Source organism: Dermacentor variabilis, chromosome 4, assembly GCF_050947875.1.
Source record: "Dermacentor variabilis isolate Ectoservices chromosome 4, ASM5094787v1, whole genome shotgun sequence".
NCBI lineage: Eukaryota > Metazoa > Arthropoda > Arachnida > Ixodida > Ixodidae > Dermacentor > Dermacentor variabilis.
The window spans coordinates 161,229,030-161,243,925 of record NC_134571.1 but is presented as its reverse complement, the minus strand read 5'-3'; the positions used below and the strand labels follow the sequence as shown (position 1 = coordinate 161,243,925).

The 14,896-nt window shown below is 47.8% G+C and overlaps 1 protein-coding gene across 1 annotated transcript; it reads right to left on the bottom strand.

Annotated features, from left to right (window-relative positions):
• Positions 1-13,211: 13,211 nt before the first annotated feature.
• Positions 13,212-14,422, bottom strand: LOC142579908 (histone H3.1). The gene is made up of 2 exons (XM_075690580.1): positions 14,259-14,422; positions 13,212-13,604 (listed from the first exon to the last, which is right to left on the bottom strand). The coding sequence occupies exons 1-2, from the start codon at positions 14,389-14,391 to the stop codon at positions 13,327-13,329; spliced, it is 411 nt and encodes a 136-aa protein (XP_075546695.1). The 5' UTR covers positions 14,392-14,422; the 3' UTR covers positions 13,212-13,326.
• Between the last annotated feature and the right edge of the window lie 474 nt (positions 14,423-14,896).

The following is a 14,896-nucleotide window of genomic DNA, read 5'->3' as shown; positions in this document are numbered from 1 at the left end:
AAATGATAATGGGCATGAAAACTAGGAATAAACGCTGAGATCTCCACTGAAATGAAGAGCAAAACTCCAGCAGAAACTATCTCACGATTAGAGTCGGTGGTAATGCGACGAACATTTATACAGTGGAGCGACACAACGTATTGCATCACATTTATCTTTTTAATGACGGCACGGATAAATACCCCGCAAAATATTATTTTTCATCTAAGTGTGCGAAACATACCGGGACACTATCATGGGAAACGAACAATATTTTGCGGAAGCGTTCTGAGCAATAGCAGGAACTTTCCCAAGCAGAAAATTTGACCTGAGCTTCATCCCAAGCCACATATGGCTTGGTCTGGAATTTGTACAGAGAGGTCTCGTCCTATTGGATCCATAGGTGAATACTACCTTTGCTTTACATCGTGCGTGATGCCACTGCATCCGAATATCTTGCAGCGGTGTGGCTCCTGACCACGCTTTCAAAATAAAGTTAGTCAGTTGCCGAAGTTCCTCTGTCTCATCGTATGGTCCTCCTCTAAACGAACAAACGATGCTTGCTGCCTGTAATTCAGTGTCGGCCGAATATACTGATTAAGCAAAAAACTTCCCACTTAATACCGAAGCTCGGCAAGAAAGTACTTTTCTGGTAGGTTGAGTGTAGACATCGTTCTAAAGTGAATGGTTAATAAAATCTGTAGCAATCATTTTGGCATTCACGTTGCTTGAAATATAACAGCATACTCTAACCTCACGTCTCAGCCCACGTTGCTATACCACTCGCGTGCCAATTTTAACCATGAGCCTGACGGCGTGAAGATGACCATGTGACAACAACGCAATCACGACGATAGAGTGACGAATAACGAAGGACATCGATGGAACGACGTCCTTCGGGTGAGGCAGGCAAAGGTGGGTAGGGTAGGGAAATAATATTAGTCGCATTTAAAGTACGTGAGCTTTCTTCCAAAACAAGAGAGGTATGGTATTTGAAGCCATTATTGCTCATAACGGAAAACGACCACCTGTGAGCTGGGAACATAAACAAGCAGGAATTATGTTAGACAGCAAAATAACTTTTACGGCATGGTTCAGGAAACAAATTACATTAAAATTCATCTACTGATAACTATCGTACGTGATGCAATTAGCATTCGAGCAGAGTAGTGACGGCCGTATTCATGAACTCAAGTATATCGTGCGCAGTGTCCTCCTGAGACATCCGTTTCTTCGGCTATATGTGGCATGCTCGGAGAGCGTAACACTGTGCTATGACACTCGTATCTGCCGTGGGGGCGTAGTGGCTTCGCTGAGGCGCTACTAAGCCCGAGGATGCGGGAGGGAATAGCGGCTGCGGTAACCGCATTTAGAAGGGGGCGAAATGCAATAAATAGTGAGCCATTCTAATCTGTGAAGATTGATGACCAGCGAAGCTGTGTGGCACACAACAAACAGGTGACAGAATTTTGAAGAAAAGTAAGAACACGTTTATTGCCTCGATCGGGGGTCCTCGTGACGAATGTACGCACACGCATTTATTTTGATGCATCCACCTTCGTTCGCGTAATACATTCGTTATATACATTCGTGCGTTCATTTTGCGATATATTGAGGCAACGACTTTCAGCCCGAAATCACTGCACCGGCTGGCAATGAGCCGGTGCCGTCAGCGCCTTCGCAGAGGGAGGGCCAGAATGGGAACGTTGACATGCTTAGCCGCAACGAAACCCACTGTGGAAGAACAAGACGACGGCAACAAACGCGCGAGCAGTGACACGTGCGCGTTCGCGCGGTTACGCCGAAGGATGCCAATGAGTGAGCTGTGCTAGAAGATGACGATGAACGAACGAGCAGTTGCACATGCCATTGCTGACGATGTTCTTGCTCACATAAACTTGTAGACAGACACGAAAAATCCACGAAACCCTAGGGATGACCAGCTTCGCTGTAAAACACCCGTGCACTCTACCAGGAATTGAGTGCACGGTAGGGAACACCAGGTGGTCAAAATGAGCCCGGAGTCATCCGCTACTGGCGTGCCTCATAATCATATCGTGGTTTTGGTACGTAAAACTCCGGGATTCATTTGTTCCTAGGACACTCGATTGTCAAGGTCACCCATGAGCATGGCTGCATGACGGCGACTGTTAACGCCGACGCTACTGCTACGATAAAATCACTCAGGAATGATGTTGATAGAAAGCTAAGGTGGTACACGACGACAGCATGATGACAATGGGATTTCTTTTCCTAAATGAAGACAAAGGTTTCACGACAACTGCTCACCGCCGACGGCATGAAGACAATGAGATGACGAGTGAATGGCGATGATGGCATGACTACGAGGGTGCGACGATATTCAGATGACAAAGCTGAAATGATGACGATGGCATTACCATGGGGGCATAAAGTTGAAGGTATGACAGCCGACGCATGATAGCGATTTTCTGACAATGACGCATTTACAACAAACATATGACAGCGGTGACATAAACAAGATTGAATGACGACAGGATGATTACGTTAGGATGAAGAAGTAATGACGTCGATGAATCAACGAAGACAGTATGATCCCGATGGCATGAGGACAATGGTATGACGTTTAAGTGATGAAGAGAGTAAAACAACAGCGTCACGAACACGGCATCACGACAGCGGTACGAGGAGGACTGCGTGACGGCAATGGCTGATGACAACGGCATGACGAGAGTCGGGTGTCATACTTAGGATCCCAGTTAAATGACCATAGTATGATTAGGAGAGAATAACGAAGATTGCATCGTGACTACGAGCACATGCCTTGTGGCCCAAGATATTAGAGAACTTCGGCCACAGAGCCAGGGTAGAAAGCATCACGAGAGTATAGGACACGAAGCTGGAATTACTAGGAGAGAACGACGACGAAGGCATCGCCACCCTGAGCACATACCTTTTGGCCCAAGTAGGCAAATTACATGGGTTAGTGGGTCGGCGTAAGAGGCTAGACAGAAAAGATAGATCGATATATAGATAAAGAAGATCAAGACGGCTACAGTAGGCAAAGAATTCAAATCGAATAATATCATAGAAAAGTCATCTTAAGATGAGTGTCGAGGGTAATGCCATTATAAATCGAGCAATGTAGTGACACACCAAAGCATTGTGATTGGCATTTTACTTCCTACTTCAGGTGCTTCGAACGTAGATATCTGTAGATTTATCTATCTAGCCCCTTGCGCCAACGCAGTGGCCTAAGTTGCCTACCAGCGTAAAATACTGGGTGTGCGCTCGTTGCCATGATGCCATCGTGGTATCACTAAGTTAGAATGATGATGATGCAACGATCGCCAAGGCGTTACGGTTACGGCACGAAAACGAATGCGTGCGTCTACACACTGATGACGACGGCGTGACAACGGTATTAGCGCAATGTTATGACGACGACAGAATGACAAGCATCGGATGACGAATCTAAAGTTACCACGTTGGAACGACGACGACAGCATCAGCACGGTGGCGCGCCAGCGAATGCATAAGGACTGCGTCACGATGGTGGCGTGACGACGACTACACGAGGAGAGGCGCACAACCAAGCTGGATTGGATGGAGACGATGCAATAGTCACGAGGGCATCAAGACCATCGGTACACGTAGTGGCCCAAGCTATGAGACAATTTGGGAATGTGAGTGCATTCTAGGAGTAAGAAGGACGGCATGAAGAGAGCGAGATAAGAAGCCTGCTATGACGACGGAGCGGTCACTACGGCATCACGACCACGGGTGCCTCATAGTGGCACAGGCTGTGGGGCCGCTAGGTCTTCATTAGAAGCTTATATATAAAGTTATATAAAGAGGCTGTTGCAAAAATTTACTGTACCCCTTGATAAAGCTCGGTCCACCAACCGATACTGCTGGGTAAATAAACGAAACTATGAAGTTGTGCTTCTCATCTCTCGATATATATATATATATATATATATATATATATATATATATATATATATATATATATATTATATAATATATATATATTATATTAATATATTATATATATTTAATATTTATATATATTAATATATTAATATATATTTCTCTTTGGAATTGAGAAGTGGTAGCGGGCAGTACATCGACACCTTCGTGGGGAATTAAGCACTGTCTTCCACACTGATGCGGAGTGTGAACATGCGGGAAGACATACACCCGTCTTGTCTCGAGGTTTTATTGGCGTTGCATGTACACTTTTGTGTACAAGTACATTCTATCAAGCCCTTATTGCCAAAGCCGTAAGGTTCATGCTCAGCATGATCCTTGTGCACTCCAGCCAATCTCGTGCCTTGCCAGGCTATTGCATCGCATTGATCCCTTAAGGTCAGCTTCGGGTCCTGTATGGACCCGAAGCTGACCGTAAGGCAGATATGATTTGCAGGGCTAAATTCAGTATGCTATACATGGTGAAACTATGAAGATGGTCAGCAAGAAGAAGTGACGAAGAACTCTTGTCGGTAGCCCGCTCACAAGACTTCCACGCCGGGGAAACAGCCACACACAACTATGCCCCGCACCTGGATCGTGGTCCAGATCCAGGTCCAGACCGGGAGTGCGGGGACGACCGACATCGAGGCCCAGGTCCAGGAGCAGAGACAGGACCGGGCGTGGGTCGGTATCCCCTCGAGGCGGAGTAAGCCCGAAACGAAGGAGAAGAAGCAAGAACAGACGACAACAGAAAAGGTGAGCTGGTCAGACGTAGTGGCAAATAATGAAGCGGGAAAGTCCTGCAGTACCAGTAATGATAGGGCGAAGTACGAACAAATGGAGGAACGCGTGAGCGAAAATAGAACGGAAAATCAGGTACTCAGGCAGGATCTCAAGAAAGCAAAAAAAAGCAACAGAACAGCGAATTAGCCGAAAAGCAGACGAACTACAGAAAACAATAAAATACTCACCATAATGCAGACACAATCGTTGGCCCCTTCAGCCGCCTCCTCCTTTGTCTCCACCCCATCCACCGCCACCATGGAAGAGCAGGTGGAGATGTTCGCAGAGGTAGCGCACCCACTCGGCGCCAAGCGTAAGACCCTGGAGACCAAGACCAACGAGCAGGTCTGATCACTACAGGAGGTCAAAAGACTACGCCCTAGCGTGAAAAAAACAGATGCCCTCGAGGACATGCTCAACAGGCTCTGCGACAAAATGGGGAAAATGTTCGAGATGCTGACCACCCGCATTAGTGACAGCGAGGCAGAGAGGAAGCCCCATACCCTAAAGTATGGCAGTTGGCTCGTAGAGCTGGAGAAAAAGTTCTTACAGATGGCGGACACAGAAAAGGGAAGATTCGTGATCTGGCAGTGGAAATGCCGCAGTTTCTCAAACAAAAAAACTATCGGTGGCACAACACATTAAAACGATCGCAAACATAAAAAACAAGACGTAGTAATTCTCTAAAAACATTCGACCACGCCAAAATTGCCGGGTCAAGAACGCAAAAAATGGACGGAGAGGGACATAGTCGTGGTCACATTAGTCAAGAAAGGACTGAGCACGATCGGGCGTAGTATAAGAAAAATCACGGACATTAGCCACATCCTTATAGAAGTCGTGCCACGCAGCAATACGGAGAGCAGCACTTTCGTCTTGAACGCCTACAGTAGCCCATAGAAAAAATGGCTAACAGGCAATTTCGAAAATTTATTAACAAAACGATGACCATCGCGGGCGACAACACGCTCGTCAGTGGAGGAGACTTCAGCGCTCGACGCATGCAGAGGGGATATGGACACTCGTCAAAGAAGGGAAAAGACCTGACCAACCTTATAGAAAAGACCGCCATGATCCTTCTCAACGAGCCGGCCTCGCACACCAGAGTCTGTGCAGGCCCCCGTAGGGACATCACACCGGACCTAGCGCTGTGTAGGAGCGCCGGGAGAATCACTTGGGAGAACGCCTTCGTGGACCTGGGGAGCGACCACAGGATCCTCAGTATCGCCCTAGGAGAGGCTAGTGCCATGAAGGGGAAAAAGCAAGTTCAGGCTAGTAGGCTGGGAGAAAGTCCGCAATACCAGAGACGAGAGGAGAACATGGACCCATAAGAAACACCGAAGAATTGAGCGGGGACCTTCCACGAGACGCAAAAAAGGCAACGACCGAGATGGAGTGGGTCGAATGGAGGGCTTGATGAGAAGAAGAAGACAACGACGACGGTGGCGGTCACCCGCCGTGGAATGACACCATAATCACGCACCTCGTACAAGCACAAAAAATCCATCCAGAAACTTCTGCAAGGGCAAAAACAATAGAAATTGAAGGCGCCAAATCGCGGAAGAACATAGAAACATACTGCACCCAGTTATGCACTCAGGATTTGGATGAGGTATGCGATGCCATGAATGGCAACATCCGCACGGGCAGGACGTGGAAGATCCTCGACCACCTGCCCGACCCGTGAAGCGCATAGAAAGCGGCGAAAGCAGAAATGACCAATATCAGACACATGCACAATGAAAAATCCGTTAGATGGGCGATGAAATAGTCAAGCTGTGCCTCGAGATACCTGCAGCCGTACAGCAGCGAAACTACTCGGGCTCTTCCAACGAGGGCCTCGAGAGAGACTTTTCCCAGCAAGAAATCAAGGCGGTCTTGCAGACCATCAATCCCGCAACTTGGCCTGGCCGAACGACCGTATACTTATGTCAAAAATTTCCTTACGGGAAGAACAGCGACCATCAGAATGGACCAGAAGAGCATACAGATGGACATGGGCAGCGCGGGCACACCGCAAAGGTCCGTTGAATGACCAATGCTCTTCAACTTCGTCATGATAGGACTATCCGAAAAGCTGGAGCGACTAGAAGGTATTATTCACAAAGCTTAGGCAGACATTAAGATTTGGGCCATGCAGGACGCAAGCGAGCGCAACATAGAGAACAGACTTCAAGGGACGGTAGAGGCAATTGGCAATCATGTGGAGGGCACCGGACTAGAAAGTTCGCAGTAGAAATGGGAACTGCTACTCTACCACCCAGGAGGTTAGGCAAACCATACAGAGACGTAGCGCAACTACGCAAAAGGTGAATCAGAGTGGCCTCTAGAAAAGCAACGGAAATACGTCCTGGGTCTCTGGATAGAAGCCAGGAGAACAAACATGGCGGCCGTTAGACTAATAGAGAGTCTCCAACAGCAGAAGGGGCATTAAAGAAAGAAACGGCGGACGGTTCGCCCAGGTCTTCGTGATCAGCCATGTCGGGTACGTGGCGGCATTCGTCTTCTTGAGCAAGGCTGAGAAAGACAACATTGACGCGCTAATCAGAAAAGCGTACAGAACCGCACTGAGTCTCCCGCAACACACAAAAACGAAAGGCTACCACAACTCGGTGTGCATAACAGACTGGCCGAAATCGCGGAAGCAGAGAGACACAGAAGCACTCGAAAAACTTTCCGCAACCAAGGCAAGTAAGGAAGTCATGAAAAAGATCTTCATAAACTATCACGGAATGAAAGGCCCCAAGACGCACATTCACCCGGACGTCCGAACCATAATAAACACAGAAAACATCCCGAAGAACATGCACCCACTGCACAATGTCGAGAAAAGGAAGTGCCACACGAAGACGATCCTCAAATGCCACGGCGCGCGACAGGGGTGCTCTTAGTAGACGCCGCTCGGTACCCCCGAAAGCGGGACTACACTGGTCGTGTCGGCGGTGATTTGGGTACATCCCTCTTCGCAATGGCGGTCATAGACACGAACAGAAAGACCGTGAACTCACACTCCGTAAGGACCAGATCGTCAGAGGCAGCGGAAGAAACGGCCATTGTATTGGCTGTAATCAACGGTCGGCAACAAGACAGAACCATAATCAGCGACTCCAAGACGGCCATTAGGAACTTCACAAAGGGCTGGGTCTCCATCGAAACGACCAAAATCAGGAAGCGCAGAGCAAAAGACTCCAAGTACGGCAAAATCAATCCCAAACACCTCAGATACATTCCGGCACATATGGGGAAGTAACCACAGAAGACCCGAGCACCCCTCCAAACCTCAACAAGAAGGCCCACCGAGCCGCGTGAGAACTAGCTAACTGCAGCTCGGACAGTGACGACCCAACATCCCGCACTCCCGCGGAAGAGGAGTGTACTGCCGCGGAGGCAATCGACAACAAAGAGGAGGCGACGATGACGAAGTAGCGATACATGACAACAAGGACAGAGTGGTTACATACAACGACATACTGACACACTCTTCGAAACAAAGAGAAGCGTGCCTACAACCACACAAACAACAGGTCTCAAGAAATATACTAGAGGAGGTCGCAAGCCAGAACCTTGCGAAATCCAGCAAACTTAAACGGAGTAAATTCTAGACAATACCCAGAAGCGAGCTGCAAGCTCTGCTAGCACAAACACGCAGACATGGCACGCTTTTGGAAACGGACAGAAATCGGAGCACTATACGTAGAGCACAACACAGAACCGGACCTCCTAGAGCAGCGATGGCAAAGCGTTATGGCTAGTTCGGATCTACATGACCAACTATGGGCAATCTAGCGGGCCCGGGCAGCGGTGGAAAGGCTATGCCTCACGGCACATCCCGGGCTGGGAACCTTGCAGGTGCTTGTCTCAATAAAGGTTTTTCCTCAGTATGGACCCCTTCCGAGCACTGCTTCTGTAAACTGCTGCATAGTCGTTGCCATCGACCACATGGGTGATACGCGGAAACAGCCGCTCTGCCTGCTGCCACAGCTCGTGATATAGCATCCAAAAGGACTTCTTAGGCAAGTTGGTGCTTAGATTTCTTAGGCATACATTGTGGAGCAAAAACATTTCTTGAAAAGGGACAGAAGAAAGGAAGGAAGAGAGCGAAGCGCCAAACTACCAACTGTTTAATGACAGCCGTAAAAAATGTATAGAAGAAGACAACTTCCGCTCATGCGCCGGGAGCGATAGGTGTGACAGAATAACATGGTCATGGTAACATACTTTGGATAAAGCACATTTCTGCGGAATATAATGCGATAGATGTATAGCTTCACCGTCTTCCTTCCTTTATTCTGTCCTTTTTCAAGAAATGTATTTCGCGCCCCGAAGTATACCTAGGTGATATAGCATCCTTCCCCCTGAAAAACTATTCTCCGTCAAGGCGCACCTGGCAAACTTTTCAGCGATAGCGGACGTGTGCTTCCCTCCGAAGTCGTAAGCACTCTCCCTGCTGAATGTCACATTGTTCAAACTCAAACTGATTACAAAACCACGGGATTGATTAGCGCACTGCTACAACTATGGAAGGTCAGCCCGCGTGCTTTGCCTGTGTTGCCACAGAATGTGGAATGTGGTCGCCGGGCGTAGGTATGTGGTTGTGCTTGGCATGCCGTTGTATCCATTCCATGGTGCTCATTTCACTTTCTTCTTACTGTCGTCATGCCGTTGTCGTTACGCCTTCCACACAGACTCAGTTTCTCATTTTCCCTGTGTAAGAGATGAAAACGAGAATGTGCTTGCAGTGGTTTTAGAACCTGCGCAATGCCCCTTCAATACGTTTCCGCACCTGGTGAAGTTCCAGGCGTTTTCCAGTCTCTAGCCAAGAACAACAGATATACAGTTTTCACTAACCTAGCCACCTAGTTAGTGAAGCACGCTTTCAAACATATTCAGGAAATAAGTTATCCGTTATGTATTCCTCAAGAAATGAACAATAGACGGCGTGATATAGACAGGCGCATATTCCGTCAGCGGGTTACCTAGCACCCACTAGACTGAGCATCGGCTGTTGATAGGTAGCTTCAATGTCTTTACATAACCGAGACGCATCTACCGCGTACCAGAGAGACTTGCTTACGTCTTATAGCCGTTTTAATAAAGTTAGCTGCTATTCAGCACCCAAGGACTGCTTAAAAAGCGTGATTGCTTTTGATTCTGTTGAAAACGGGAAAAGTAACCCTAATAATGAAAAAAAAAATTGGCCCTGCTGCGGCCTTGTTGGTCAGCTACAGAGCCGCGCAGAACGCCTCGTGGTCGTTCTTCTGTTTTCTTTATATTGCGGGAAACACTGACCGGCAGAGAAAACGAATTCCTGCAGAGGTCAGCAGACGGCAAATATGTGCACGTGCGCAGAAAGTGACAGCAGCATACGAACAAAACGACCGCCAAAGCGATAGCAGCCAAAGCACCACCCATTGGCGCAACGACTGGAGTGACCAACTGCAAAAAAGCGCGCCATAAAAAATTACGATGGAGCGCATTTTCTTTCTGCAGCTCATTTCGTCATTTTATGTTAACTACTACTAGGTAACAGATATGGAGCCAAATATTCGAAACGTATTTCATTTTTTCTTGGCCACCGGTAACTTAGCGACACTAATGATCTGAACTGTAATTAGCCCAGCCGTCCATCTAGTGGTTATACTGCAAGACACTTCTAAGCACTACTATATTTACTACATTTATGGGTGTCCAGGCAGCCGGTGATATTTTCTACGGAATTACATCTTGATAAAAAAATAACGATGCCTAAATAGCACTGCAACAAATGCTGTTAAGAACGGCCCGCTGAGGTGCCAGTTTTGTCAGCCGGTTGCGACAGCGGCGTCAACTTTCGCTGTTAAGAACGGCCCGCTGAGGCGCAAGTTTTGCCAGCCAGTTGCGACAGCGGCATCAACTTTTCTTGGAAAGCCACCGTTACGCTCTAGCCTCGGCGCCGTTGATACTAAACGTGACAGGCGGACCATCTATTGTTACTGAACCCGCCACCGCCGATCTGATCTGATATGAGCGGGGGAGTTGCCGAGGGAACGTCTCTGGAGGCCTCTTCCCACGCGCCGTTCAAGACGCAAGACAATGGACAACCGGCGGCCGCGCTGCGGGGGTCAGCTCGGGGAATCGGATGTGCCGTTCCTGACGTCAGCTCAGAGTTCTGCGAAGGCCGTCTGACGTCGGTTGGGGACCGTGAACCTCGCGCAAAGAGGTGTGTGTGTAAGCCCTCGTCTGCGGTGCTGGTCGAACGTTTCCATCACCTTGGGATCGAGGGAGGACCGAGTGTTTGTAAACCGCTGTTGTGCGGCTGCTCAGTGTGCTTTCTCTCGCAGTCATGCTAGACTGATGAACTGCAACGTCCTTATGTAGATACTGTAAATAAACCCACATTCCTCGTTCTCGATGAGAAACAGTGCTTTCCTTCGACAACTTCCTCAGCGTAGATAAGTTGGACGACGGCATGAGCCAGCTACCGCCAAATTCATGCCCGACTCCAATCTTGATAATGCACACTGTTGAGTGCAGAATCCCTATAAAAAGGAAAGGTTTCTATGCGAGTTCAGAAAATATTCAATTATAATACGTAGAAAAATATCAATAACGAACGAAGCTACATAATTTTGTTCACAAATACATATATCCAAAATAGCAAACGTACACGATATATTTAAAGTAGTAACTTCGGGCGCATAAAACCACGGAAACAAGAAAGACGGACAAGGCGCGCTTGTCCTTGTCCGTCTTTCTTGTTTCCGTGGTTTTATTCGCGCTAAGTTACTACTTCAAATATGGACGGCGAACTAGCCCAAACTCTTATAATACACGATATAGGTACGAGCAGTAATGACAGTAAAGTACAGAACAAGCGATAGTGAAAAGTGTACCGAAGTGCCTTGTTTCGTAAACATTACATGCGCAAAAAAGAAAAGAAGACTCATCGAAGCCCTACCTCCTTTACTACGATTGTAGGTATCCAGGCTACTAGCTATATTTTCTATAGGATTACCATGTTCTTGCAACAATACACGTTGTCAAGAGCACAATTCCATTAATAAAGCAACCCCAAGCATTTCGCTGCCTATTTTTTCAAACTATGAAACGATCCACAGTCGGCAAAGTACCCCATCTCTCCGACTAGGGCGACTTACGCACACAGGGAAAATTTTTAGTGGAGGGCGACATGAAGCATTTCCTTCCTACAATGTGTAGACCTATGTATAGTGTCATCTTTGAAACGTCACTTGACACCTGTGGTTCCAGGGCGCAGAGAAATATTTGTGCCGTCTTCTTGCTGAGCTCCGAAACACTTTTCGCAGCAGTACGCATGGCAAAAACGGAACGTGCACGTACAAGGCAGGCCGAATTGAACCGTGCCAAAGTTAGGCAATGCTACTATGCTGCGGTACGGGACGCTTCGTTAACGAGCAACTGCAGCGATAAAGCACACCGTCAGCTTCATTGCCACCGGCGCCATAAATTTTGCTGTTTTCCATATCGAGGTTCATCGGTTTACCCGCTTCGAGCCGCTCGCGCCATCGCTCATGAACCCAAATCTAAGGTGCACTTCAGGCAGCCTCTGCTTGAGTTCTGTCACGCGGCTCCGAGCAAAACAACCAATTAGTCACGTTGCATAAAATAAGTACAGTAAATAGGCTTAGGCGCTCCAACCTTTGGCCGTGATGTTACGGCATAAAAACGAAACTAGACTTGTCATTCTCTTGCTAGAGCTTCGAGTGAAGTGCTATCAGTCATGCTTTATTGCACATGATAAAAAAAGGAGACCACGTTGCGTAGGCAGCTTGAGCTTTTAACTCGCCATCGCCCCAAATTGTGCAGTAGTGTCTCAAAGCAAGTATAGGTCAGAGTGAGCGATGAACGAGCGGGGCTGTATGCCTTTTCCTCGTCTCATGTAGCGCAATACTGCGTCCTTACCAAGTTCTTCGCGACAGTCGATAGCCGAGCGATGGTCTATTTCAATGCTTCTTTCACCATTTCTTCGCCTTAGTTTGTTCGTGGCTGTTCTGCTCGCTGTGCGCGATACTTAAATGTGAACTGTTGCTACTATGGGGCGAGGCCCACCTATTAAAACGGAATTATTGTGCTGAAGCATTTTGTTTGTCGCGAGTGAGTTGCGATCTTGCTCGTGCGAGTTTTCTGCGCAAGCGCACTTTCTGCACCTCCTGGCAGTGGCCACAACGAAAGAAATAGCCGCGGCAGACAGCCTCGAATACAAGAAGTGACGTATTTTCGATAACTCGCGTTTTTCTTGGCACAGCAGTTCAATTACAATACTCTGCAGAGGATACCTTTCTTTAGGGCAGCTGTCAGCAAGCAAAGACGGAAAGTACAGATGGATATGAAACCGCCGAAAGCACGACGTTGCGGTTAGGATGATGAAAGTAAAAAGGAAATCTGAATGCAAGAAGGGCGGATGCTGCGAGTGCGTGCAGGCTGCAACGCGTTCTAAGCGCAGGGGTGTACTAAAAGAAGCGACTGGAAGCAGAAAACACGGTACAAAGGCACTGTATTTCAAGTGTTGCAGATAAAAACCGTCATGGGAATGAATAATGGAACACCGAGTGAAAATTTACAAAATGAGCACCATGGAGGGCCGCAAAGAGACTAGGCACGTTCCCCACGTATGCGTCGTGCAAGTTGTACATCTTTGGGCATTATGGTGACGCGCTTAGCGTGAATTGCACACAAGTTGGTGTCTTCGAAGAGACCGACAAGGTAGGCTTCGCAAGCTTCCTGCAGGGCCTGCACGGCAGTACTCTGAAACCGCAGCTCGGTCTTGAAGTCCTGCGCTACTTCTCGAACCAACCGCTGGAACGGTAGCTTGCGGATCAGCATGTCAGTCGACTTCTGGTACCGCCGAATTTCACGAAGAGCAACTGTGCCTGCAAAGACGAAGAAAGACGTAACGTGGGCACAAGTGTGCGTCAATTAAGAACCGAGCGACGCACGTGGAACAGCAAGTGTGCCAACTTAAATGGAAAAAAAGGAGTGTAGCTTTAAGAAAGCAAAAGCTGCAATTGGTCCTAAAAGCGCGAAGGAAAACAATACACCAGCGAGCATGCAGTAAATGTGGTAAGGTGCAGCTACGCAAGGCCATGTACTCTAAAACTTGTACACCGCAGCACAGAAAGGAAGAAACAAGCCGAGCCGGCCAGACAATCGAACATGGCGCTACTCTACAATGACATTGTTCAGGACACCACCCACCACATATCGGCTTTGATTCCGGTATTCGAGCGACACAGGTTCAGAGGGTGGTAAATCAATACGATAGCGCGCTATGCCAAGTGTTTCCGCAAAATATTTGGTACAGGTTAAGCTAACAATGACAGTACAAGGATCAAGTCGTGCTATTGTTCTTTTTTTTTAGAGTATTGTCAGTGGAAGGTTTATTTTAAAGCTATGGACGAAGAGGCGCCACAACGGGTTATATTGCTATATCTCGCCTAGTGCCAGCGTAGCCTTGCGACGCTACGGTCTTAATAATAGCTAATACGAAGTTGTAAAAAAAAAAAAAAAGACGCCACAAAACTTACCAGGCCTGTAGCGATGCGGTCTCTTGATGCCACCAGTGGCAGGTGCTGTCTTCCGGGCGGCCTTCGTGGCTAGCTGCTTGCGAGGTGCTTTCCCGCCGGTAGACTTGCGGGCGGTCTGCTTGGTCCGAGCCATGGCGAGAGATGTGTTGCCGCAGGGGGGGCCGCGAAACGGATTGGTACTGTTAGCCGGTGTGCCAGCCTTTTTATAGTCTCGACAAGAGCATGCGCACTTGGGATAGACAGTTAGGCTGTCACGGCCAAGGTCAAGTCACATGGTCTGCGAAGGCGAGGATGAAATGCGCTGCGTGCGATTCAAGCGCGACTGCAATGGATCTCGCAGGGCAAAATACTAGTTGACAAAAAAGATGCGTACAATACGTCCGCAATGGAAACATTTGAAAACTTAAAGATAATGTCATAAAAATAGGAAAATATGAAGTCGCAGGCTGCTTGCTTGTATCCATTAATAATTATGAGTACGAAACTCTGCAGGCTTTCTGACGTTTACTCGTGGGGAAGCGTGCTGAGATATACAGGTATTTTATTACCGTATGTAAAAATGTATATGATCAAACTCGCTTGTGCCTAGCCATGAAAGGTAATGGCAATATTTGTAGTACTAACCTTATAATATTTGA

Excerpts from the sequence above, each read along its gene's own strand:
- LOC142579908 (XM_075690580.1), bottom strand. The coding sequence starts at position 14,391 with ATGGCTCGGACCAAGCAGACCGCCCGCAAGTCTACCGGCGGGAAAGCA. Across the intron at positions 13,605-14,258 it reads ACCGCATCGCTACAGGCCTG|GCACAGTTGCTCTTCGTGAA; the intron begins GTAAGTTTTGTG and ends TCGTCTTTGCAG.